The following is a 27,165-nucleotide window of genomic DNA, read 5'->3' on the forward strand; positions in this document are numbered from 1 at the left end:
TGGGGAAAGCTTTCCATGTGTGACCTGTTGCATTTTTATTTATCTGAGTATTGAGTAAACTGAAAAATAGTCCTTGGATTATTTTGTTATTCTTAGGTGGCTATTAACTCTCTACACCAAAGATATGGTCTTAAATTCAAACATGTTTAATTTTTATTTTTTTTTTCTCTTTGAGTATCCAGTTCACCTGTTTGGACCACCACAACAATGAGTCTGGTTCTCCCTCAGCTGGATCCCAAAACCTACAGTTGTCACCCTGAGAATTTCTGTCTCCTTTTTGCACAGTGTATACAGACATCTCTGGCAGATGCAAAATAAAGACTATGGGAACGGTGTGAAATACGTGTTAGCCTGCCCACATTTTAAGAAGAGTTTCAGTTTTGCACTGCAAATTTTGCATTATTGTTACTCAATGAATTTTCAGTTCTCTGATTATTGGTGCATATAATCTTCCCATCCAAAGAATCTGTTAAATATTTAATAGTATAAATAACCCCTCCCTTTTATTTTTTTGTCTTATATTCTTGCTTAATGTTCTCCCAATGCTAGAAGTTACTCTTTGTTACAGAAACATAGATGGAATAGGATATGTGTCTGGGTTTAGAAGGATGTGGCTTCCCTTACGAACGCTCACCTTCCAATGGTTTGGTGAATTCTGTCTTCCAGTTTGTAGAAAAGACTTGTTTATTTTTTGTTTAAAAGAAGTTGTTTTAGTGGTCTTAAGACAACTTTGTGACCTGAAGCAGCCACAAGGTGCAGAATGACTCATAAGGAGATGTGTGTAGAAGGATAAAGGAACGAAGAGGAGGGGAGACATCATCTGGGATTAGAGAAGATGAGACTTGGAAGGGTAACTGAAAGAACAGGGTGAAATGGTGATCACCAAATTACAGCCGGGACATCAGATAACAAGATTTTTAAATTTCAATGGAGTTTCTTCATTTCTTCCAATACCTTCCAGCAGATGAGGATGATAACAGAGAAGGCTAATCAGTCATGAAATTGCATTCCTGCCCTCCCTTGGTAGATGAAAACAGGCTTTTGAAAAATGGAATTTATTTTGACCTGTTGCATGGCTGGAAGGTAGCTGCAACACAGTGTCCTTTGAATAGTAATACAGTAGCATGCAGGCTTACTCTGTAGCTACCAAAATTTTGCTGCAAGTATGCAGCTCTGTATTGACTTCCAAAATGGAAAGATTTTATGAAATATAGCAAAAGAGCTTGACATTCTAAAAGCCAGAAAGACTGCTCTGAAGTCTCACCTGTTATGTACTGCACACTTCATTCTCTGCCATCTGCATCAAATGATGTAGCTACAATATCCTTTGACCTTTTTTACCTTAGATAGAAACATGAAACTTACTGCAGATAAGGTAGGTAACTGGAGCAGGGGCCATATCTTCCTGGCCATACTTGAAAGTGGGATTTTCTGTCTAGGATGTTTTTCTTGTTGAGGTGCAAGACTATTTTCTCTGAAAAAAGCTCTCTGTCACACACTCTTTTGGGTAATTAGAAGCAAGTTCATTCATGTCTCTAAACCTCAGTTTCTGTTTTGCCAGGTGTAGGTGGTTGCACTTTCCTCTCTTCCCCTGGCTTGCTTGTTTCTAGAACAGTATCTTATGGGTGGAGGCACCACTTTGAGGTGCTGTCACAGAATGCAGCTGTTCACTATCAGTGCCTTAGAGTGTGTTGCTGCAGCTGTTGAAAGGTGTTGCTCATTTTTAGCACTAGTATGGTCATGGTGAACATTGGCCAGGCTCCCATACCTGAAAAGAGAGTGGCACTGCATCCCAACTCATTTTTTGCTACCATTAAACGACACGGTGAATGTCCTTTTGTGAATTCAAGGTAAGGTCCATCCTGAGTGGTTGTTAAATTGCACTGGAGTAAGAGAGGCAGTTCTTAAAGTCCTAGGTAAGCAGGAAGGTCTGCGAAGTACCTGAAAGGAGGTTGTAGCAAGGTGGGTGTTGGTCTATTTTTCCAAGTAACAAGTGATAGGATGAGAGGAAATGGCCTCAAGTTGCACCAGGGAAGGTTTAGATTGTATATTAGGAAAAATTTATTCACCAAAAGGGTTATCAAGCACTGGAACAGGCTGCCCAGGGAAGTGGTAGAGTCACCATCCCCTGGAGGTATTTAAAAGACGCTTAGGGACATGGTTTAGTGGTGGACTCGGCAGTGTTAGGTTCACGGTTGGACTTGATGATCTTAAAGGTCTTTTCCAACCTAAATGATTCTATGAACATCAATTGCAGAAGATGAGGTCTGGGCTCTTTCTTTGCTGAATGGTATCACACTGGAGGGCATATGTGCCTTGGAGATGCCATTTGCTTTCTGACTGGCAAAGAGGAGATAACATGCTACACAACTGCTGCCCTCTGCTCACTAACTGCTTTTGGAGGAGAAGGACTTAAAAACACAGTCTAGCCCTATGTTACAATGTGGCCAAAACACAGATTTCATTTGCACGTCACATTTGTTTTGATTGAATTAATTTCTTCCTCATTCATTTTTGCATAGATGTCCCAATGGCCTGAAGTTTGTCACTTGAATCAAGGAGATAATTTCTCTGGGAAAAAAAAAAAAAAAAGTAGTCCCTTGAAAAGATTAATAGAGGGCATGGGTGAAAGGCTGTGTGCTTTCAACTTAAATAGATTTCTGACTGCATTGCATATTTTGGAGTGCCATCTGAATAGACAGACAGGAAAGCAGACAGGGAGTCATAATGAGTAATGGAAATGGGTCGTTTTATTGAGCAGTATAGAGTATTTCCCAGGGTCTGATTGGAGGGGAAAAATAAGTTTCCAACCTGACAGTCATCTCAGGCAGACCAAACTTAAGGATTTGGCAAAATTTGATTACTTTCAAGGAAGGGTAGTTATCAAGGAAAAAAGGGTTCTGCTGTGTCTTGCAGCTTTCCCTCAGCAATGTGCTGAGCCATTGGGAGCTGCACAGTGTGGCTGTTGTTCTACTCTGCTTGGGGGAGTCTGGCCACCCTGCTCAAAGCCTGGAATGATGGAGGCATGAGATCCAGGAAAGTAAAGCAAGCTGCAGCTGATGCTGGATAATAAAATTGTCCCTCCTTCCCGTAATCATTTTTATTATGGGTTTCTCAGTGGTTTTTGAAGGAGGCAAGTGCTATTATTCCTATTTCATAGATGGAGAAGTGAGGACAGTGACAGATGCTGTGATTTTGCCAAGAAAGATTGGTCCAGATGATTCTTGAGGTCTCGTCCAACCTGGAATTCTATGATTCTATGATTTTCCTATTGCCATTGAGCTGAAAATGTCCTCACTGGGGGAGAGGAAGAAAAAGAAAATGAAAATACAGTGGAGGCATCTGCCTGACTTGTACAGTACAGCTGTTCATTATGAAAATCATGTCACAGATTAAACAGCTCTCAAATCATGAGGCATTCACAATAATGGTATGACCACTGGGGCTGTGGTGACATCAGTGTATATCTGCACACAGTTTTTGTCCTCGTAGTATTAGTAATAAGCTTTTGCTGTGGACCTAATTACAAAAATAGTTACATTCATTGAATGCTCCTTTTTTTTTCTGACTGTGATACCCATAGGACATTGTTGCAACTGCTGCAATTACAAAAGTGGGGCTTCATAAATTTATTCTGTTTCAATAGATTAGTTTATAATAGTGAAGAAAACTTTCTCTTGGCCAGACAGGGACACTGAGAGACTCTTTTCTGCCCTCTGTTTAACAAGTGGATGGGAATATGCCACTCCTTACTCTAACATTTTCAGAAGGTACCCAGATTAATCTCTGGTAGATGAAAACACATTAGTTAGCCAAGCAGGTGTCAGCTGTATTCCTTATACCAGAATACTCTGTATAACGGTGTTTATTTGCCCTTTACTGGTCCTGTAGTGTCATGGTAGCTGAGTGGTAGGGATCTGGTTGCTTCTCAGAGGCGTTGCAAAACCATGGAAAAATACTTTATGTTTTACCAGTCTAAGGCAACCAGAAGATCATTAGGTAGAGCAAAGACACTAGTCAGTTTGGGGTGGGAAAGGAGGCAGAAAGAATAACTGTAATAAGAGCTTGTTTTCCCCTAGATAGGCATGCTTTGTCCCTCTGTCATTATCAAGTAATTACATCTTTTGCATGTTGGAGGAGCAGAGTTGAAAGAGAATAGAGAGGATTTACCAGTAGTTCTGGCTGGGTAAATTCATGAACACAACATGTGGATTCTCTGGGAGAGACACACTGATGCAGATGATGCATGGCGGAGTTGAGTCAGCAGCTTGGCCTTGGTCTCACGGAAATGAAAATAATTGGAAAGAATGGAGGTCAGCCTCCTGTGGTCTTCCTGGTGATCAGATTCAGGACTGTTTAATCTTATCTTTAGTCTTGGAGAAATGAAAGTGTAAAGAGACCCAGTGTGACTTTGTCGATACCGACACAGCAGCTGTGATCACTGTGGGAAGAGCAGGGAGGGAAAAAAATCACAGTAACGGAAGTGGCTTAAAATGTCTTTTTCAGTTAGGATCTGGAAATACAGAGAATGAACTGAAATATCAGTTGGTTTGGGTTTTTTTGTTTTGTTTTCTCAGCTATAGCAGTGGGAGGGGGGAGGTTGATAGAAGAGGCAGTTGCAGAAGTCAGTAGTAGTTACCACTTGAGAACCCTGACTCGCTCAGACCCGCCACAAGCAAGAGAGAGGAAGAAAATTTGTGCATTGTGGATGAGAGTGAAATAAGAGCTCAGGGAAGAAGGCAAGAAAACTGATTTCAACAGTGATGTTCATTTCAGTGATGTAGTCTCTAAGAGTTTTGAAGGCCAGGGCTAAGAAAATTATCTCTATATACTGGCTGGGGAACAAAAGAGAAAATAGGAACTGCCCCTTTTACATTTAATAAATGTAATGCTTCTCTTGAAAGCTCAGCGTGTTTTTTCACCCTTTTATTGACATGACTTTCTAAACATCAGTTTATGATACTGAACGGGGTTTTTTTTTCAATTATGTTTTAAAAATGTGTTCCCTAGGCTTTCTGAAAATAAAATCACTTTTGTAAAATCTCGTGTTGGAAATTTGGAAAGAGAGAGGCATAAAATTTTTAATCCCCTTTGGAGGGTTTTGGCCATCTCCATTAAGTTTTTAGCTCCCTGGCCTTTTAACCATCTGTCATGCCTGTTGTGTTTGTTTAGCACTGTGTTTCTACTTATGACACTTTTCCTCTGACGAAGAAATTATTTGTTCAAAATGCTACTGTGGAATGCTACATTTTCACCCAAAAGGACACCTTTTGTAATTGATTCCTTCTTCTGTGATCAGGTAAAGGCTTATAGTGTCCTGGGTTAGCAAAATTTTGCTTAAAACTTGCAATGAAGAAATTGCACAGCTCTTGGTGATCCCTGACAGATAGAGCTGGCTAACAAGAAGTCCAAATGGAGGGTTCAGATTTCTAGGTCTGATGTTATGTTCCAGAAATATCTGGAGAGTCAGCCTATGAGAAGCAGTAGGATCCTTTCTATAGCTTGTGTAAAATTATATTTTTAATGAGAGGGAATGCAGTTTGATATTAGTGAGCTTGTAAGAACAAAAATAAAATTACTTTAATAGAAAATTTAAAAAATAAAAAAATTACTTTAATAAAAAGTGCTTTCAAAACCTTGCCATCTTGTTGAAAGCAGTGTTCTTCCATGAAACATTTTAATTTTGGCAAAACATTTTTGAAAAATGAAAGAGAAGTTCTGTCTGTATTTGTTTGGACTGGCCATTTTCTTGAGTCTTGAGTCAGTCTAAACTATGCTCAGCAGTAAAAGGCAGAATTCATATACCCAGGGGTATCTGTTATCAACTTGAACTATTAATTTGTGTCTGGAGAACTACAAACATAAAATATCCGCAGTGTGTGTTTGCCTTAGCCTGATGTGAGAGGCAAACACACAATCAACTATGCAAATATCGAAGGCTAAGGGAACTATTATCCACAACTTCACTAATTACTTTAGCCTATTTACTTGAACAAAGCTAGATGAGACATGTTAATTGATCATTGATTTTGACTTTTTGTCATTTACATTTTAATAATTTTCTTCAGTCATGCAACTCTTGGTTCCCAGCCTATTTTTATGGCATTGGCATAACTTGCTGGCCTCGATGCTTGTTTTTCTGGCCCTTAATGATGTCCATGTTGAAAAGAGAACATAAAGTTGATTACATACTGAAAAACATGGTCTCTGAACTGCACACTGCAATTTTTGAAGAGAAGTGTTTGACTTGGGCTTATCTGAAGAGTCATGCTGTGATTTTTTTCCTTTTTAGCTGTTTGATTCTGTCTTGTTATTATGGGGACCTTGTGCTGTAGCTGAACATAAATGCTGATTTTAAAAAGTAAAGAAAGTTTTCCAAATATAATTTCAGCCTGCTAGAGTTTTCTCACTTCTCCCTGGCTAATCTGCAGCAATAAACAGATAGTTATACTCAGATTTATTCTGTTTTTTTTTTTTTAAATTTGCCACTATACTGCTGAATAAATTGCTGCTTATCCAACTCCTTCCAGTACCAGCTCACCTTGGAAGCAATTGCCTGTTCCCTACCAGCTGCTGCTTGACAGCTTCCCCTCCCCTGCATGGAGGGAGAGCATCACTGGAGCTGTTTCCATGTGGTGTGGCCCCTCTCTCCCCCCCACAGGGAAGCAAAGGAGAGGATGAAAAAGCTGAGAAGTACCTGTTGGTTGAAACTCCCTGATTCTCTATCTTTTTGCCATACAGAGCAACCTGCCAGCTGCACTGTGTCATGTGTGTTGGAACTGGGACCTGGAGGCTGGTGCTGAGATGCTGTCCCTGCTCCTATGGCTGAAATGCAGGGAGTTTTTTCAGTAGGGTTTGGGGTTTCCTCCACTACTTTGAACTAACTTGTGAGCACACAGACTCAGACCACTGGCATCCACTGTTTGGTGTTGCTGATGAAGCTCCCAAAATTTCGTGACTATATCACAAGAGAATACCGATCCCTCACAGGAAAGTCAAAGGAGTAAGGGAAATGAGCACACAGTTTGCTTTGGGCAGGATTGCAGTAGCTGTGGGACTCTGAATTAATATGGGGGTGTTCTTTTTGTTACACTCATCAACCCATCCATCCCCTCCCCAGCTACTCCCCCCAAGAGTAAAATATAATTTTATTACTTAAATTGACCAAAGAAGAAAACTTGGTGTTTCATCATTATTCTAGTAGGTTTTCTGTAATAAAATAGTTCTAAAACATAACCATTGTTAGAAATGAGATTAAGGCATGGTTTTTCAGTCAGAGATAGTATCATTTGGTTGAGCAATCTGTTATAATTAAAGGTTCTTTCTTTCCTTAAACCTTGGCTCACTTTTAGGCTCAGACGGCTAAGGCTACAGTAATAGTTATGTTTGAAATGAGCACAGCATTTCTTTGCTCCATGAAGGTGAAACTAAATGAAGAAGATCAGCAAGTTGGCTCAAGGCCTTGTGCTGTGAGGAGAGTTTGGGGATCTTTACCCATAAGGAAGCATACAGAGAAATGTATGTGATGTCTATGTCTCCTTTTAGTAGTCAGGAAGGAAAAGTAAGGTGAATAAAGATTTATTACTAGATAGAGAAACAACATTACAGTGGCAGGGTAGCCAAGTCAAAGAAATAAATTACTGCTTTTGAAAACTGCAGTAGTCAGAGCGGAAAGCAGGTAATGAGAAGTTGGTACCTGGAAGACATTTAGGTGAGATCAGAGAGAAATATCAGGTGCAGGTGGCCTGGGCAATTAATTGGAGAAGCTGGGAAGAGTTGTAGTACCTGCAAATAGATATTGTTGGATTAGCCCCCCCACACGCTGTGATGGTGATCATGACTGATAGAGAGGACTTGAAGGTTCAGAAGAATTCCAGAAAAGATGGAAACCACAGTAAAAGTCATATAGCTGTAATGGAGATTAATGATACACTGTAAATAAATGAGAGCTAGTGATATGCATAAGATAGGATTCATATGACTCAAAACTACTTTGAAGGAGTATGGAAAACTCTCTTCTGGTTTGTGTCAACCCAAAGTTGGATGTGAATTTAGTTAGAAGTCCTTGTAGTGTTATGCATGAGGAAAATATAATGAGGAGATCTCTCATTATAGAAGGATTTATCTTTCCAAATTTAGATTCAAAGGTAAATGGTGCTAATAATAATAGGGGCTAATTATTTGTGGATGTCATTTCTTCACTACCTACCATAGGACTATAAAAAGGTGATGCTATTTTAGAATTTAATTTTGTATGACTTTACAGCTTATCCTTAAAGCTCATCCTTAAAAATAAACACTTGTATCAGGTGTTAATAAGATGATTCAGTTTAGATTACATAGAATCACGAACATAAATATAATAAAGCTTTTCAATTTTCAAAGTTGATTTTTAAGAAATTAAGTAAACTGGTGATGTGTGTTGGACCAATGCAAGATTTTTAGTAAAGGATTGTTTCAAATCTATAAAAAAAAATAAATTGTTTCCTCAAGAAAAAAGAGGGGGAAAAAAGTCTGTAGAAAGGAATTCCAGATCTAACTGGGGATCACCCCACTAAAGTACTATCAGGAGCTTGCAGGAATTTAAGAAAAGTAGTGTCTTGGAAGTCCAGAAGAGGCAGATTGCTGAGATTTACCAAAAACTTAGCTGACTTAAATCTTGCAAAGGGAATGAAAAGCAAATCTAGATTTATTTTTTTTTTCCTCTAGTCCTGCAAATAAAGACAACACAGGAAATATGTATGTGTGCAAGGGAAGAGGGAACATTTTACAGTTGGAAGATTACAGTTCACAAAAGTCTGGCTCCAAAAGTGTGTGAGCATTTGCCTCGGTTTTCAATATGAGAAGTCAGGTAGGACATGGAGGCATGCACCAGATGGTGAATAAGAAAGAGACCTGGAGAAGCAGAAGTTTCTGCAACTGTTACAGAGGTAAAACTCCTAAGAGCTGCATGGTCTTAACTTCTCTTTTACAGAGAAAACTGTGTTTCCATCTCAGAGTACTGTAAAAATGGCACTTGACATTTCAGATTCATTAAGACTGTTAAAACATGCATCAAATACTTCCTGCTGTTGTACAACTGGAGCATAGCAAATATAATACTTATATTTAAGAAGGGGGAAAGAAACAGATCCAGGTAACTGCAGACATGTTCATCTGCCCTCAATGGACTGCAAAATAGAACACATTTTGAATAAGAGAATAATTTAAGAAGTGGAGGTAAATGTTAAGTTTCATTAAACACAGCATGTGTTTACTGAAAGGAGACTGATCTCCCAAACTAGCTCATTTAAGAACTGATTTTGTAGACATGAATAATCTGGGACTAATCAAACTGTAATTTATTAAAGTATTTGTTGTGGGACTTGAGAAATTATTCATTCAAGCAGGAAAAAAGAAGAATTAATGCCAAAGCTAGTTCTAACAGGGGTAAGGAGCTTAAAGAGGACTCAAAATGAGCAGTGTTGTCAAATGAAATAATGGGCTATAGGAATTTCTGAAGTCTGCTTTTGGGATGCATTTTATTTATTCATGATCATGGGATGAAAATGATAGTGTACTAAAAGACGAAGCAGGAAGTCATAGTTATGCTCAAGGTATTGTTTATGGGTAAAGAGGAACCATATATTTTATATATACTTATATAAAGTAAAAAATTTATTGTTAGTGTAATTGAAATCTTAACAGTCTAATCTAAGGATGTAGATGTAGTTATTGCAGAAAAAGAGTACATGTGTGCAGATGTTATAATAGTAATAACAGTACCACCACCACCACCACAGTTAAAATTGTTATAGATGCACGTAGATTCAACTACTTTTCCTAATGTTATGCTGACCCTTCCCTAGCTCCTCTCGGCACTAAGGTTTGCGGTTTTATTATGATGTTGGTGGTGGTGATGATTATGGTGATTTGTCATCATCTGGGGTCCTTGGTCAGGAGGATGTTAGTGTTGATGATTTCTTCTTCCTCACTTTAGGATCAACTTGGGGTGGTTTTTTTATGTTTACTAACATGCTTTTATGCCTTTTTCTTTCTTCCTTGGTCTTCAGCTCTGTGTCATATCCAAACATACTGTATATGGCACCTTTCCAGGTCTGCATTTCTTTATCTGACCATGAATTAGTTGTTTATAGCTGGGGGGTCTCCATTGTCAAGCCTGTGCCACATCTTGTATCTCCCATACCTGTACTCCTCTACACTGCACCCCATGTCTCCACTTCTCAAGACCTTTGCTAAGATACCAGTCCTGTATTTCTCTGTAGCACATTATTATAATAGAGTCATAAAACCTGGGTGGCTCCATACAATGGCAAAGAAAAATATATCAAACTAGCCATAGCTAATGCTATAGAAAATAGAAAAATTGCTGTTGCTGCTAAACCAAATGTGCAAAGCTACAGATGGGTCAAGGAAAGCTCAGACAGAGCAAGTCTTGACAAACCTCAGTCCTGAGGCCTTGCAAACTCACTACAAAGCCTGCGGCCTGTCATTAGCAGTAGAAATACATTCAGTATTGGAATACATGCAAGGTAACAGCATTATCAACAGAGCGGATGTTTGGCATGTTATACTGGAAGAGCTGGAGGATATGGATGGGTTAAATCATGTGAGAAAACCTGATAGTTCAGAGTGGGGGATTACACTCATATGGACTAATAATAAAACACTTGCTTCTATAATCTGGGACCTTGCCAGTTGCTCTGGAAAGAACAGATGAAGGGAAGGGCTTGTGAGTAATAGTTATTAACAGCAAAAAAGCCACCTGCAAAAGGCATATGTGATCCTAGGATGTGCTACATATGCTAGCTTCAGTAAGGCTAGGAAAAATAAACACTTGCTCGCCAATAGAGCTTCATCTGAAATTGTCTGGTTTGTTCTGGATGCTTGTGTTCGGAAAAGACTTGTTCAGATGTGAGAAACGGAGAACCTACATATGAGTTAATTGCATGAGTGCAGAATTGCTCCAGTGAGCTTGACTGACACTAACTGAGATCCAAAGGTCTAACGAGCACAGCATGAGAACACCTGGGCCACCTTGGGCTGCCAGCTTGGATATGAAGGAAGCAAGCTGCGTTTGTAGGGTCTTGGGTTGGAAGGAGTAAGCTTTCTCTTGGGCTGTTAGACAAAGCCTGGCACTTCATGAAATTGTCTGTAGTGTTTCTGGACTGAATGGAAGTGTCTACATGCTACTGTGCCACACTATGTAGATACTGGTTTGTGTCTCTGGTAGAGCTGGGATTTGTGTGCTGCAGTCCATAGCATAGGTATTTCCTGAAGGAGTTGGTACACTTAGTCATGTGGACTGTACTCATCACAGCAAACGAATGATTTAATGTATCAGGTTCAGGAGAGATGAGTGTGACTGTAAAATCAGGCCAGGGGTAGTGAGGGATTTGGAGTGGGAGGCTCAAGCTCCACACAGAAGGTCCCGTAAAGTGCAGCCATAGCATGACTTCTGCCCGACTCTCTTTCGGGTGCTCAACATGCAGTTGAACCCATGGATGGATGGTTGATGAACTCATTAATTTTCTGATTGCCTGCCATTTTAAAATTTTCCTTTAATTTTTCACTGCCGAGCAGAGAGTGACTGTGAAATCAACTGTAAGACTGGAGTAATTCCTGTGCCTCATTTTGGTTGGGAGAAGCCACTTGCTATGGTGCATCTCAACTGGGCTTCCCTTCTCACCTTATTGCACACTTCATGTTTTCCTAACACTCTCTGTTTCAGTGTTTAACTGTCATTAATTACTTCTCTCTCCTCTCATTCCTGTTTTGGTGCTCTTTTCATGATTACTCACTCTCTTTTTCTGACCTTGTTCCAGTTTACCATTTAAACTGTTCTAAACTCTCTTTCTCTGTCTTTACCTTTTCTCTCTTCTGAAGTTTCCTGGAGCTCACCCCACCCCAAATGTTTCTTTTCTTTCCTTCTCTTTTATTTTTGTCTCTTCCTGTTGGTTGTGAATGCCACTTTCATTTGTTTAAATGCTGCTGTGGCTCTCATACAGGATTTTAGAAATATTTTCCCTTCATGACACATGACTTACTTGTTACCATTGGTGCAGATAGAAAGCTCATTACAAAAATCAAAATGTTAAAGAGGAGCCCATCTTATATATCATGAAACACTTGTTTTTTTCATTGCTATTAGCAGTTTTGTCATTTCTTTAAATGAAAGGTTGAACTGGAAATGTTATCACAGAATCTAATGAAAAGGAAAAATTGACACCTTAGAATTTTGAAAAAATAAACCAAAAAAGACAAAGATATTTGCAGTGGAATATATTGTTTTCAAAAACAAGTCCAGTCTGACAAGTTTTTTTCTTCATCCATCTTTCCAATGGCCAGCTGAAATATTTGCAAGGAAAACTGAAGACTGAACTCAATTGCTGATAGGTGGGATTTTCTGGGCTTCTGAAAAATATCGTAATATTTAATGGGTACTTTATATAGGCTGTATGTAATTTTGTGGGCACATCTTCCCTTGCTGATCTATCATGTGCAAAACAATTATGCAATTTTCTGTAGTCATACTGGTTGCATCAAATCTGAGATGTTGGTGTGATGTGAGGCAAGGCCTCCATCTGTACAATATGGCTTTTCACTTGTTGGTAATTAATAGCAAAGGCACTTCAGGAAGCAGTTTGGTGCTCTCTGCCAGAGGGAGATATATATATCTCTCTATATATCTGCAGGTTTAGTGTTTGCCTTAGACAACTTGGTAAGTGTTTTGGCTGTAGGGAGACTTCAAGTCTTAGGAAAACATGCTATATTAAGGCTCCGTGGGGTTTTGTTTATAGGGCTTCTGGAACATTTCAGATTCCAAAACCCAACTATTTTCCCTGCCTGTTTTGCTGAAAATAATGTCAATCAGATTTGAATTTGAGTCTCTGTCAACTTAGTATAAGGCAGCTTCTCTAGAAACAGTTATCCATGGCTCCTGGTGACTGCTAGCAACCCATGGGGTGCATATGACCACACCCCAGGTCCCCGGGGTGGACAGCAAGGATGTAGGAGGGAGCCCCAAGCCCCCTCTTGCGTGCGGCGACATCCTGTGCAGCAAACTCACTGGTGCTGCCTTGCTTCAGCTTCTGACATCCCCAGACAGCACACTGGGACAGTGTCTTGAGATTATGGAAGTATTTGTCTCTCCTTCCATATGTGTTTCCACATGAGCACTTAACTCCCTCCTTCAATGAGGGATTCTGGTGAGTCATTTGGAAGACAGGAAGTGAGAAGATAAATTGTAGTGAATATGGGACGTGAGGTAAGGTGCAATGCTACTGATGGTGAAGTCTCTCCAAGGGAACGGGTCTGAGAGGGGAAGTTTGGTATCTTAACAGTATTGCAACTGTGTTTGATTATGAAGAACCAGTTTGAAGTAAGTGGAATAAAAAGTCAGGTTGCTTTTTTTTTTTTTTAAATTGCTTATTTTATTTGTTTATTTATTTCATTTTCTGTAAAACATGAGGGGCTCCAAGTGGAAACATGTAGCAGAAGAAAGGAAAAAAGAAACCCAAGCTCACACAGGACTCGTGTGTGCTCTAGCTTTGGGCTCTGTTTGAGTTCAGCGGAAGCACTGGTGGTCCTTTCTTCATGATGGGAAATGGTATTTTCTTTTGAAGTAAACCAAACTGGTGCTAATGACAGATCTTTCAGACATTTGAATGCCATGTCTCTTGCAGTCTTCACATGAACTTTATTTCAACAAAGCTATTAAGTTTTCTCATCTGGCTTCTAGCATGATATTAAAACTGGATACTCAAAAGTCTCAGTGTTTGGGATTCCTCTCCTGTTTTCCATGTCAGTTGCAATTATGTTGCTTTTGAGCAAGAGGTTGCCAACAGGGAATACTGAGGAGTGCCAAATTAAATTTCAAATAGCTTTTGTTCTTTGTTCATAGTGAGAATTATTTCTCCCCTAAGGTTGCTGTACTCAGCAAAATGAGATCAGGTTGCCTCTAAACTCTCTGTAACATCAGTCTAGTTGAGTTTTTAAGGCCATCTTAGTGGCCAGTACTGTTGACACCTCCTTGGAGGGCTGGTGTAGCATGAATGTCATGGGCCCTGGTTTGAAAAAAAAAAAAAAGCTGGAGAAACTTTCCATCTGAGCAATCTCTAGTCTACTGTCTTGGTACCTGGCAGCCTGCTAGAGAGGTGTCTCTGGCAAACAGGGAGGTTGCTTATTTTTAACGTGTATTTGTTACGGCCCTGCTTTCAGATAAACAATGCCAAAATGAGACAATGCAAAGTATAGCAAAGTGAAAGGGAAATATGTGTGTAAGCCACTGAAATCAGCCGGCTCTGAATGACTTTTGGTGATTGGCTAATAACTGCCATGAAGCCAGTGCTTTAAATTCCTTTTCATATTTGACTATTTGCTTACCAATCCAGATTTTGGGTTCCTCAGCGTGCTAGCCTCTAGTTGTGTGTGCAAGTCCTTTCTCTGCACCCATTTTGCATTTCAGGCAATTAGCTTAATTTATATTAGGAAGAGACACCAATTGGAGGGGAAGCAACATGGCAATAACAATTAAGTTAATAAATCACATATTACCTATAAAAGTTTTCATGGAAGAAGCTCTTTTCAGATGTCAAGTAAGCCTAATAAGAACTTCAACCCTTGCAAGGTGGACAGTGTAGCATTCCCTAATTCATATGAATGGGTAAGCTGAAACACAAAGTATATGTTATGTTTAGTTTTACACAAATCACAGCCAGAGGTCAGAAAAGAAGAGAGAAGTTCCAGGCCCATCAGGAGCCTCAATTCTCTGACAGGTTTCTAGAAGATGAGCAATAATTACTGAACTTCCTGTGGCAAAAGTCATCCATAACATCAGTGACGTAGATGAGGGATTTGGTACACAGGCTGGAAGGTAATTGTAAAAATCTTTGTATTCTCTCTGGAATTAATATAATTGCCCATTCTGCCAATGGCTAATTAAATTTGCCCTGCCTCTGTCTTGTGGCCCTGAAGCAGAGCTTCCCAAAAATGCTGTAGCAACACTTTAGATGGGGTCCCACTTTTTGCAGTCTAACCAACCTTTTTTTTCCTCTCTCTTGTTAATCCCCAGAATGCAACAGCAACAACAGCAACGTCGAATGTTCACAGCTGCCCTCCTGGCACTTGTTTTCATTCTGGCAGCTGTGAGTACCACTGAGGCTGGCAAAAAAGAGAAACCAGGTAAGGTCCAGTGTAATTCAGAGCTAATCCCTGAGATAGATTGTACGTGTGGGAGAATGTCAAATGCTTCTGGTTTTGTTATGAAATTCAGGTCATTTGTTAACCTTTTGACATACAGGGTAGGGATTTGTGGCTGTGACATGTTATTCTGTGTTAAACAGGAAAATAGAAAGTATTTTCCATGAAAGGTGTCAGTTTGACAGCCCAAGAGACTGGAGTCCTTAGTTTATCACAGAGTGGGTATTGCAAGGCAGCTTAAAATTTACTCTGGGAATAGGTTCATGCTTGACTTAGGGAGAACCAAACAGGAATGATGAAAGAGCAGTTATGTTGCTTGTTCAGTGTTGTATATGACAATGCTACGCCAATGATGTGTGATGTGGAAATCCTCGGACAAAGAATTGAACTAACTTGATGCTACAGATAGGCAGCCGGACATCTAGTGGTAATTGCTTTCTGTCAGTAATGAACTCAGACCTCATTATAGGAGAAAAAGGCCTAGGGTGGAAAATTCATATCTATCAAACTCAGTTTTGACGGTTTTTAAGAAACACATCTTCTGGTGTTTTTTCTTAAGGTCTTATTATTTACAGACTACTTACACACCAGTTAATATGACCCGTGAGTCTATCAGAATTAATGTTCCCATTAAAAAAAAAAAAAAGATGTTTTTAACCATTGTGGCTGTATGGAAATATGAGAAAATGTGAACATAAATATACAAGAGCTAGAAGGAAAATAATTCTATATCAGGTTATTTAAAGTTCCTTGTGATGTTTTGAGGGCCTAACTAATTATTTTTGTGAACCCGTGGGCTTGATAACATTGCTGTCTTTTTTCATCAGACTTGGGTTTAAGGATTTAAATGAAATCATGATCCTTACTTTTGTCCCTGAGCAGCAAACCTACCAGTATTAAACAGCATTTTGAGTACCCTTCTCCATGTAGTTTTTTCTTCACCTTTGGAGTTTTGGTCATATTCTGATATAAAATGTGGCATGGTATACCAAAGAGAAGTTAATATCCCACAGCTTTTCCCTGGAGATTCTCAAATCCTCTGGTACACAACATCAATGTATACACTTATAATCCATGAAGTGTGTAGTGCTTCAGTTGAAACTGAAAATATTTGCATGCCATCAGCTACTGGAGACAGAGGAATGTTCTGTCTGAGTGAGCTCTCCTGCATGTTTTAGTCACTGATCCCTGAGGTTTTCTAGATGGTTCTCCATCCTGAAGATGAGAATCCACTTGAGAATACCTAAGTGGACTAGTAGACATGATAGTGGGTCTGAATTTGAATGATCCACCCTGCTTTGGAGTCACAGAGGCTGACTTGTCTCTGCAGAATTATGAAGAGGATGTCTTTTGCTTTTGAAGCAGTTGTTTTACAAATGTCTTCCTTAGTCACCCTTTCAGATGCTGTGACTGTTTAGTGAAGTTTAGGGAACTTCTCCGTAGGCTGTGGGTACTGACCACTTCTTTTGCTTGGGTTTGGTTCCTTATCTTCATCCAGAGAAAAAAGTGAAGAAGTCTGACTGTGGGGAATGGCAGTGGAGCGTCTGTGTGCCCACCAGTGGTGACTGTGGCCTGGGGACACGTGAGGGCACTCGCACTGGAGCTGAGTGCAAACAAACCACCAAGACTCAGAAGTGTAAGATTCCCTGCAACTGGAAGAAGCAATTTGGAGGTAAACATCACACTCTCAAAGGATTTGCTTTGGTTTTTACTTAAGTGTGGAGAAGGAAGCAGATGTCTTGGTGAAGGGGGCTACTTCTGTTCAGAACATGTAAGGCATCAGAAGGCAGCTTCTTCAGAGCAAAGCAGCTCTTCTGCAGAGAGTCCATGTAACCTACTTATTGTAAACTCAGTGTTCCAGCAGTGTGTTTAAATCTGCTCTCCTGTGGTGTACAACCCTATTTAAGGCAGCAATGTAGGTGTCCTGTGTCCACTCACAGCTGTGAATCTCTGCGATGGTTACCACAGGCATTATGTGACCTTGCGATGTGTGATTTGCAGCATGGAGCATGGTTGGCTTACCAGCGTGTGCATTGAAAGGAGTGAATGAAGACCAGTGTATTTCATCTATATTACTTCAGTTCAGAAGGTTCATCTGTAGCAGTTCAGAAAGATACGTCAGATCTGTCCTGCACAAGGTGTCTGTCCAGGACTCAGCTCTGATTTCTCTTGCAAACTTGGCTTTATTCTAATGAGCAGCTTGTATAGCTTTGACATCGTTGTGACCTTACTAAGGCAGTAGTTATCAGTGTAGCAGTTTCAGACTTGACAAGTTCATAGTTGCACGTACATTCTTGAAACTATTCAATCCTTATTTGGTAACCTTTGGCATCACACAACAACTATATAGAAAGTGAATGACATTTCCCACAGCTGTTTCTTTTTTTTTTTTAATTTACCGTGTATCTTCACAGTTAAATGTATTTTCCTTTATATGACAATAATACAATATCCATGCAAAAGCAAGGGGATTTAGTTTTAAAGTATTTTTTGGAGGGGGAGACTGCAATTATCACTGCAAATCATCTTTAAATTTTCCTTGGGATTCCTTTCTTCAGTTGCATGATCCTTTTGTCTGCAAGCACTGGCTATCCATGGTATCTTATTAGACTCATAACATTTTTGTTTTCACACTCAGTCATTCTGGTTTAAATATTGCCATTTATTTACTCATTGCAGCGGAGTGCAAATACCAGTTCCAGGCCTGGGGAGAATGCGACTTGAATACTGCCTTGAAGACTCGAACCGGGAACCTAAAGAGAGCCCTTCATAATGCTGACTGCCAGAAGACTGTCACAATCTCAAAGCCGTGTGGGAAGCTTACCAAACCCAAACCTCAAGGTAAATTCCACTTGCTGAAAGTTGCACACCAGTTCATTTAAATCACTGGATTTGTGATGTCCCGTATGCTTCAGTGGGAACTCAGTAGTACAGGAAATTGTACTTTCATGACCTTTCCTCAGTTCTGCACTGCTCCTATCTCCCAGCTATCAGGCAATCAATATTCCTGAGTTGTGTAGTCAATGCACCTCACACACGAGAGGTGAGCTGAAGATTAGGGCTCCACTTCTAACCTTAGACCACCTGTATTGCTACCAGTATGCTGATGCTCACTAGACCTTTAATGCTTTTCATAACTCTCCTGTTGATGGGAACAGACCAATAATAGCATGCAAAAATGTCTGTTGATAAAAACACCTTTTATATAGGTTTTGTTTGGTATTGAATGATGACTAGTTGAAAACGGGATGGCTTTTCTTCTGGACAGGTAGTATTGAGGGAATATGTGGATGTTCTGCACCCTTGGGATTGTATATTCTTTATTCAAAGATAGCAGGAAGGAGAGTACAGAATGTATATGTCTTATTTAAATGCAAGTGACAGTGTAATTCCTAGTACACAAAAAGTCATATGCCCTGCATTTGTGTTTCCAGGTGTCCCTTAGAAAAAATTATTTGCTTTCTAATCATTAAAGCCTTTTAATGTACTCTTTTGTTGGAGTAGCAGGTGTTATGTGTGTAGGATGATTTATAGTGGGAGCTAAAACTGTGAGATCTTGTTTGAGATATGGAAGTAATGTGTTTTAAGTAGATTATACAAGCTATGCTACCCGGACATTTGTTTGCTTAAAACCAGCTATGTTTAACACATTCCAGGTTCTGAATACTTGGATAATTACAAAAATAAATGTGGTTAGGAGTGACAGGTGCAACTGGGATGATCAATTTTCAGATTGTTGATGGTGGTGCACCATTGATCTGAGGAGTACCTGCAGGTGGCCTGCTCTGCTTGTGCAACCGGAGACACGTTTGATGAGGTTGCAGATGCTTTCTGCGTGTGTACATGCATCCGTCTGCTTTGCAGTCAGTACAGCTGTAACTGGTTTCCCTCGCACACCATTCATGGAGTTATCAAATAAGTGCTGAGTCTAGAACCTGCGTAGATAATGATGAAGCAGAGAGGATACAACTAGATTTTCAGAGACCAGTTGACTTGGTTGAGTTGGCAGCAATAAACATCATTTGGAGGTGGAAGTGACTGGGTGGGAATGCAGGAAGGGCTTTGAGCTGGGTGATTTTATTGTTTATTCGTCTGGGGAGAAGGACTTTTTTGGTTTGGTTGGTTTTTTTGTTGTTTTTTTTTTTTTTTTTTCCCCAGTAAGTTTCCATGCCTAAGTGGCATTTGGGAGTTTATTGAATGAAGCTTCCTACTGTGCTGCCAGAAGGCCTCTGCTGCTCAAGCCGCTAGTAGCCCTCTGCCTTGTTCTGCTCCTGCTGAGTCAGTATATTCTATCAATGGCTGTCAGAAGAGGGGAGAGGGAGACAAAGCAGAGTTGATGCAGCACTGTTTTGTGAGTGCAGTGCTGTTGGGTAGTACAGGGTCGTTTTCAAGTTATAGTTTTAAAGGTAGAGCTTGTGAAATTGCTGGATTGTAGTTAACTGATTCTAGATTTGAGTGTGTTATAGCTGAGACTGAAACTCGGATCAGGACTAACTGCAGCAAACATAGTTATGTGGTTTGACTTAATTAGGAAACCAGACTTCATTTGATTTGAAGGAATGCAAAAGGAGAAATAGGTACAAATGTAGGTTTGTGATCATAATAACTGTGGGCAGAAATTCTGCTCTCCTGATTTGCATTAGAAATCTCGTGGCATCTTCCTGCATGCCACCTGCTAGTTCATCTGCTGTTGGCATTAGTAGGAGCAGCACGCATGGAAGTCACACAGTCGCAGCCTGCCTGGGCCCTGAGCTAAAGATAAGAAATCCATATTGCAGATCTGTGGGTATAACTACATAGGAGCTACACTGGACAGTATGTTGGCAGCAGTAGGATGAACTAGACTAAGAAATTAGGTCAAGCAGATTAATACTGTGTGAAATGTTGTGCCCTGCTGAACTTTCTTTCTGAGTTAAAAAGCTGAGTACTGACATGTTAGCTGGAATGAGAGTATTTCTGCTTTCTTCCTGCGATGAAGGAAATTACAGGTTGGAGGTAAGTCCCCACCCACATCTAAATAAAGGAAAAATTAAACTGTGTTCAATCTATAGTTAGAATAGGACCCAATTTAATTCTTTGGAGACAAGAAGTAAGATCTAGATTATTGTCTGAGCATTTGGAATGGACTGCAGGTACATATTAGCCTCCCTTTTCACCCATAGCTTCACATCAGTAGCTCAAGACTACAAGAGAAGAAGCATATGGTACATTATTTGGAAGCAGCAATTTTTTTTCGGAGGGACAGTTCTGTATTGATATGCAGCTAGACCAGTAAATGCTGATCAAGTGCCGTATGTTCCTCCTGTGATTGCCTGGAGTAGCAGGGCAGTGGTGCTCTGGCATTTGGGAGCTCTGGCAGCAGAATAATAAATGAGGGGCTTATTGATTACAGGAATCTGTTCTACTGCTAAACAGTTACCTTTCTGGCTGGTGTGTGCTTCAAGAGCTACATCACTGAATACATCTCTGACAGCAATAGGTTGAGAGTACCAAAAGCAGATGTGAAGTGACTGAGAATATTGCAGTGAAAAATACCAGTATATTCAGAAAAAGTGTTGTTTTCATGATTTTCTAACTCCCTTTCCAGTGCCCTGAATTTTTACTCTGTTAGGTCATGTTTGTAACCTCTCCATTACATCACTTTTCTTTTTGATTTCATATTGTACATGGGGTGAGTAAAAGCCCCTATCTAGCTTCTCCAGTCAACTGTAGTTTTATATATCTTCTGTTACTTTTTGTCACTTGCCATCTTTTGAAGCTGAAACCTCTGACTTAAATATTTCATTGTATAACAATTTATCTGTTATAACAATACTCTCTACTGGACTTGCCTAAATTCCTTCTTATTGAAAAACCATTTTTGAGATGAAGAGACTGGACTGTACACAGTATTCCAAGCATGTCCTCCACAAATTTCTGTTGAAAAAGAGAATATCATTGTAATACTTCCTTTACTGTTCATTACACCCACTAAATAACCTAAATATGTTTTTCTTTTGATCACTGCTTGCATGTGGAGCAGATATCTTTATCTGAGACCTTCACAATTCTCCCTCTTACATTTTTTTAAAATGTTAATTAATGTGGTTAGTTAAGAACCCAAGAAGGTGTGTGGGTAACGCAGATTATTTCGTGTAGGCTTGCCCAATGAAGTACAGTGTATCGGTTTTCACCTGACACATTGCCTTAGTATGGCTTGGTGTCTGAAGTTCCTCCTTACCTTCTCTGTTCTTTGAGAGAAATGCAAATAAATTGATGTCATCTGTAACTGTTGCTCTCCTGTTGCTTGTCTACCTTTCCAGGTCATGAACATGTGGCAACTTTGCTGGTAGGATGAATCCTGTGTCTCTCTTCTCTCACCTTACTATTTTGAAGATGACTGCTGTTTCATAGGAGTTTGATCTATGCTTAACAGAAAGGAAAATTATACCTGCAGAAAAATCCCAAGGGTTATCATATTGCAGATTTGCTGATAAAAATATATTTTGGTTTTTCAGGAACTTCTATGATCTGTGGCAAAACTTCTGCTAAATTAAACCAGGAGATGCTCATTAACCTTGGGAATCAATGCCTGCCTCATAAGCTGGTGATCTAAGTGTTCTTACGGATTTGTTTTATCATTAGTCAGCATTCATGGAAAAGCCTTAAAATCTTTTTGAAGCACTCTTGTTATTTTGGAAACAAACAAAAAAAAATTGTGCTTTTTCCTTATTAGCAACTGCTCTGTCTGATGATCTCTTTTCTCCATAGCTTTGCTGAGGTATTTTGAGTTTGGAAGACAATAGCTTGGTCCTGGGCTGCTGTGCTAAAGTGTAGTTAACACAGGATGAAAACTGTTGTTAGTTCTTGAATGTTGTGCATTTGGACAGAGAGATTGTCAGCAATGTGATAGTGATATTGCAAACACCAGGGTTTGTGTATTTAGTACACAAATGAGGTCATGAGAAAGCCTGTCACAAAGGCTGGAAAGGATGAAAGGATTATTTTATCACAAAATCCCAGTGGAGGCAGCCATCTCTCCTCTAGCACACACAATTGCATATTCTAATCAGTGTCTGCAAGGCCAGGGATGTTCAAGGTCTCCCTAAACTGTCTTGACAGATGTGAAAGACTCAGGCACTTCTGTTGAGTGGCTGCTCTAATGGCCAACTTGCACTGAAGAGCAGAAAATGCTTCCGACATACTCCATCTGGCCTACTTCACGGCCACCCAAACTTGATTGATGGTTGTTCAGGTTCCAGGCAGCCAGAAAGTAAAAGAATGGGGTATTGTCAGGATTCAGGAAACATTTTACTTTAACTGCTGAGAGAGGAGGAATTTATTTTTATTGAGTTGGGTTGCCTGATAGCCTTTATTTCTTTTTTCACTCTTTCTGTCATTCTCATTCTTCCTCTCTCTCTCTCTCACCGTAACTCTTGTACTTTTAGCTATTTATTTTTTTTATTAAGATAAAATTAAATAGAATAAGCAGTCTGCCTGCTTTTTCTGCAATGTACCCTTCATTTTTTGAATTATGCTCCTTTCTGATAACTTTTTCACCCAGCTGTATTTAGTTCTTTGTCATAAATCTCCCTTCCCAACTTTTTTATCAATTTACAGTACATCTGATCTATGAGTTACTTTATCCCAGTTCAGCTCAGTCCTTGCCACATAGAAAAACAATTCCAACTAAGGCTGGCAAACTTGAACACTGCTTACACCTCTGTTGTCTAATAATTGGGGTGATGTCCAAAGATCACATCCTCCAACATGCAGTGTTTGGAAAGGTTTCTCACATGAAGGCAAGACCTACCCGACCTACCCAAGTTGTTAATGGCTGTAATGTCTTTCCTGTAATGCAGAACAGGTGTAGCATTTGAGAGTCTAGCAAGGTGTCAGTGCAGTTCCCTGTGTTTGGCATGGTATGAGAGCTACTGCAGTGGAGGAAAGACGTTCCATGCGTTTTTAATAATTTCCTATCGTTTGAAGAGCTTTACTTAAGAGTTTAGTGCAATATGAATAATCTGCACTACATTGTTTCTTTTATCTAGCAATCTTTACAGGTAGCATTTAGCTAATCCTCCTATCACACCTTGGCGCTGAGAAAGTACAATTTAAAGAAAAGTAATAATTGAAAGTTGGAAAGGTTGAATGATTTTCCAGGTTGACACAGTATCAATGGCGGGTTCAGGCACTCAGATAGGAGCTGTTGACTCTTGGCTCCATGCTCTGACTAGAGGCTGCTGCTCCCCTTTTTCCAAGTCTGCAGTTGCAATTATCAGAATGTGATGGTTTACTTTAAGATGAGTGTCTGAACTGCAGTCTTTAACTAGGGTCTTTGGCTTTGAAATTAGTAATTTCAGTGGATTTAAGACAGCGTTTGACACTGATTTACCTTGTGTCTTCTTAGGGAGCTTGGTGTCAATACATAGAGCTGTACTGTTCTTCATGGGTGGGTATATCCCCATCCTTACTTTGGTGCCAGGAACAGAAAACAACGTGATTTTTGAGCACTACAGTGGCAGCCTTGATTTCTGCCCGCAGAGAGGACATCTTACAGTGCACTGCTAGGACAGACTGACTGTGCTTTGGTAGGATGATTTGGCTACTGGCTGTTGCAAGGAGCTGACAGTGATGTCTGAATGAATTGCTCACCTGAGAAGCAGCTATTCAGACAAACTTTGTGCTGCTCTGATGAAAAGGACCACCTGTCGCCCACTCCATTTTGCATGCTGGGCAATCTGCTTTTTCTGGGGTGCCCTCCTTCAACTTTGCCTTTGTGCAGCAACAAAATGGTTTTGAAAAGTAGCTGGAGGGGACACAGGGGGAGAAGAAATGACTTGTTAGGACTGTGATTTTGTTTTGTTTGAAAGATTCTCCTGCTTTGACATCACAGTCATGTTGTATCTCCCTTTGTAGGTTTCAGAATTCCCCATCTTTAATGTAACTCATTAGTTGTGCAGGCATGCAGCTAGCATAATAATTAGTATTACAGGAGGCAGAGTAATAAGATCTGCTCAAACTAATTAGATATAAAAATGAGGGATTTTCTCATATTAGGATACAGCTGTGATAGTTAAACAAAAACCTGAAAGGCAAAATTGGGAGGTTTTTCTCTTGCTCTAAAGGATGAGGCCAGGTTTATTGAAGAATGGCCTCTGGCACTGACCGGGACCCTGCAGTGAAATACAGTGGTCTGGGCTCTGCAGGGCAGACACTGGCAGTGGAAGCGCAGTGGGAAAAGCATAGCTAGCTGTTATTATTGTTGCTATCATCATGATTATTTGTATTGCATGAGTGCCCAGAGGCCCCAGTTGAAAAAGGGTACCATTGTACTAAGAACTGCATAAACATTGTGAGAGACAGTTTTGCCATGAATAATTTATGCCTTATAGAGCCAAGAGATGTGAAAACCAAGAGAAGAAACAGTGGTCGGGGGGAGTGAGATGGTGTATTAAATGCTTGGTTGTGTTTCCCTATGCCCCTTCCTAGTCTGAGGACGAGGCTTGTAACTTCAAGATGAAGTAAAACTCACTGGAAACTTTAGGCTCTGAAACGCATCTCTGTGATTTGGCTCCTGCTGCCATAACATGAGGAAATAAGATTTTTCTCAATTTAAGTGGGAACAAGAGTAACCCATATACGAAAAATAAACACAATGATGGTTACACTGTGGACCAGGCTCAAGCTGCTAATAGGCTGCCAGTGCAGCCCATAACTAATAAAGTTTGGATGTCTTTTAATGGTGTTTTTTCTGCTTTCATTTCCTTATGTATCTTGGAGGCTTTGCATTGTAGTCTCCCTTGAGGCTGCTTTTGTACCTTTGAAAAATTATACTGTTTGGATAAATTTGAATGCATTGTCAGATCATATCATAATATCAATTTGATTGACACAGCCCTGATTCCAGGGAGCAGGAAGTGCTTGTGGGAGAGGGAGAAATGGAAATATATTTTTGAAAATCAGTGTTTTTCAATTTTTAGTTGTTCTGCAGGTTTTACAGGTGTTTTTGAAAAGAAAAGGTTGAGAATTTTCAAGGGAAACCTAGACCTCCATGTTTTCTCACCCCTGGCGTGTATTTCAGATTTTTAATTTTTTTTCTAGGCTGCCCCAAAAGATGAAAAACTGGATGTGACAAATGTTCTTGTTCAACCCTCTTGTGCCTGCAGAAGTTTCTGTTAGGGTTTAATACAGACCTTTGTGGGTGAAAGTTTAAATAGCCTTGTGTATGCCAATTCTGTTACATGTCATTGTCTCATTTTCCTGGCTTGCAAGAGCAGTCCAGCCTACTTGGCATTAGTCAGTGCCCTTGAGCCATGAAAATGCCTGAAGCTGTGGGACTTGCTGTGATAAAAGATATGCCATCAGCAAATGTTTACACTCATTACTGTTCCCAGCAGTGAAACAGAGAGAAAGCTCTGTTCCTTCCTTTCTGTCCTTTCCTTTCCTTTTCTACTTCTTCACTTCCTTTCCTTTCAAGCTTTTCCCCCCCTTTTTTATCCCTCCATCTCATTTTCTATGTCACCATCTCTTTATCTTTTCTTCTATCTGTGCTTACTGTGAAAGTTTTGCAGGCAACTTCTTGGAGTGTGGAGCATGGATCAAAGCAAAGCCTGTGTCCTTTGCCCTGAGTGTAGATCCCATCTGGGGCAGATGCAGAAAGCACAAATGAGAAATGCGTGTGCCTGGTTTTCAAAAATTAAATAAATAAAATAGGGTCTCTATTCACAGTAAATCACAAATAACTTTCTGATAAATAGCTATTTACTTATCTCAGTTTGGCATATAAACTGCCTCAATGTGTGATCTTTTTGCTTCTCTGTGGATACAGGTAAATGTCAAACTCCAAATGGTTTATTAATACTTTTTGTTTTCAGCAGTCTCCTGCAGGCATGTGAATGCAGAGAATAAACTCTGAATGTATCAGTCTGTGCCTGCACCTGTCTCGCTGGCATTAAGAGGGATCTTGTGTACAGCATAGACAGAGGACTGAAGAGCCAGCTGGGACTGGGTCCCTCTTGTGCTGAGCATAGAACATGACAAAGAACAGTAAGAAAGTCCATACCCTATAAAAGCAGCAATACAAAGGTACCAGAGGGAGGAGAGAAGAAGCAGCAAACAGAAAAGCAAAGTGAGTTACTTCTGAAAATCACTTTCCAGTTAGCCAGACCCCTCCAGCAAGTCTCCAATTGCAAAACAAGCTTCAGTTGAGAAGTTTATCCATTGCAGTCTTCCAAATACAGTCTTAAGGCTTTACCATCTTAGATACATGTGACCCAGACAGAAATCAAGGGATTTGTTTCTACAGTCATGGAAATCACAAGATAGTACAATTTCTGTTCCTAGAGAGCAGGGTGAAGCTCTTTAGGGTGAGATTTTTTTCACTAAGTGATAAAATCCTTGACTTTGTCTAAGTCAAGACTGCTCCTTCCACATGGGTTGGCACTTCCTACCCAAAATTCAGAAATGCCCCACACCCCATGACACCACTGTCCTTCATCACCATAGCAACCAGGTGCTTTGGAAAGTTTGCCCCAATGAGAGGTAGAGAGCCCTTTAGAAAACCTGCCTTCATCTCTACTCAGTGGAACTGAGTGCTAGTTCCTGAGAAAACTGTGTTCTGAACACCTGGTGTTGAAATTCTTCGCTCTAACCTTCCATCGGCATGGCTTTTGCTATTTTGAATGAATTACATTGCTTTTGGGGACACTGCTTGACTTTCATGTATAGGAGTTCAGCAGTGCCATGAGTTAAGTGTTACCTTCTTCTCAACAAATGAAGACAAATACCTGCAAATCTTGGCTGACAAAGCTTGGCTTCCATTAAAATGTAATTACCTCCCTTTTGTGCCTTATACATTAAGAGTGGCTTCAAATGGTACGTGCCTCTGGTTCAACATAATTACTTTCCTTTGCTGCTTGCATAGTAAGAATGAGGCTCCAGATAAAGATGACTATTTAAAGAGGGCTGCTGCCATTCCAAATT

The 27,165-nt window shown here is 40.0% G+C and overlaps 1 protein-coding gene across 1 annotated transcript in view; it reads left to right on the forward strand.

Moving 5' to 3' along the window:
* PTN (pleiotrophin) overlaps positions 1 to 27,165 on the forward strand; it is an 82,402-nt gene that overhangs the window by 43,504 nt on the left and 11,733 nt on the right. Inside the window, exons 2-4 of the mRNA XM_074826021.1 lie at positions 15,074 to 15,183; positions 16,700 to 16,873; positions 17,881 to 18,042. Coding sequence (XP_074682122.1) covers positions 15,075 to 15,183; positions 16,700 to 16,873; positions 17,881 to 18,042 — 445 coding nt within the window. The 5' untranslated portion in view covers position 15,074. The remainder of the gene's footprint in view (positions 1 to 15,073; positions 15,184 to 16,699; positions 16,874 to 17,880; positions 18,043 to 27,165) is intronic.

Source organism: Strix aluco, chromosome 5 (genome assembly GCF_031877795.1).
Source record: "Strix aluco isolate bStrAlu1 chromosome 5, bStrAlu1.hap1, whole genome shotgun sequence".
NCBI lineage: Eukaryota > Metazoa > Chordata > Aves > Strigiformes > Strigidae > Strix > Strix aluco.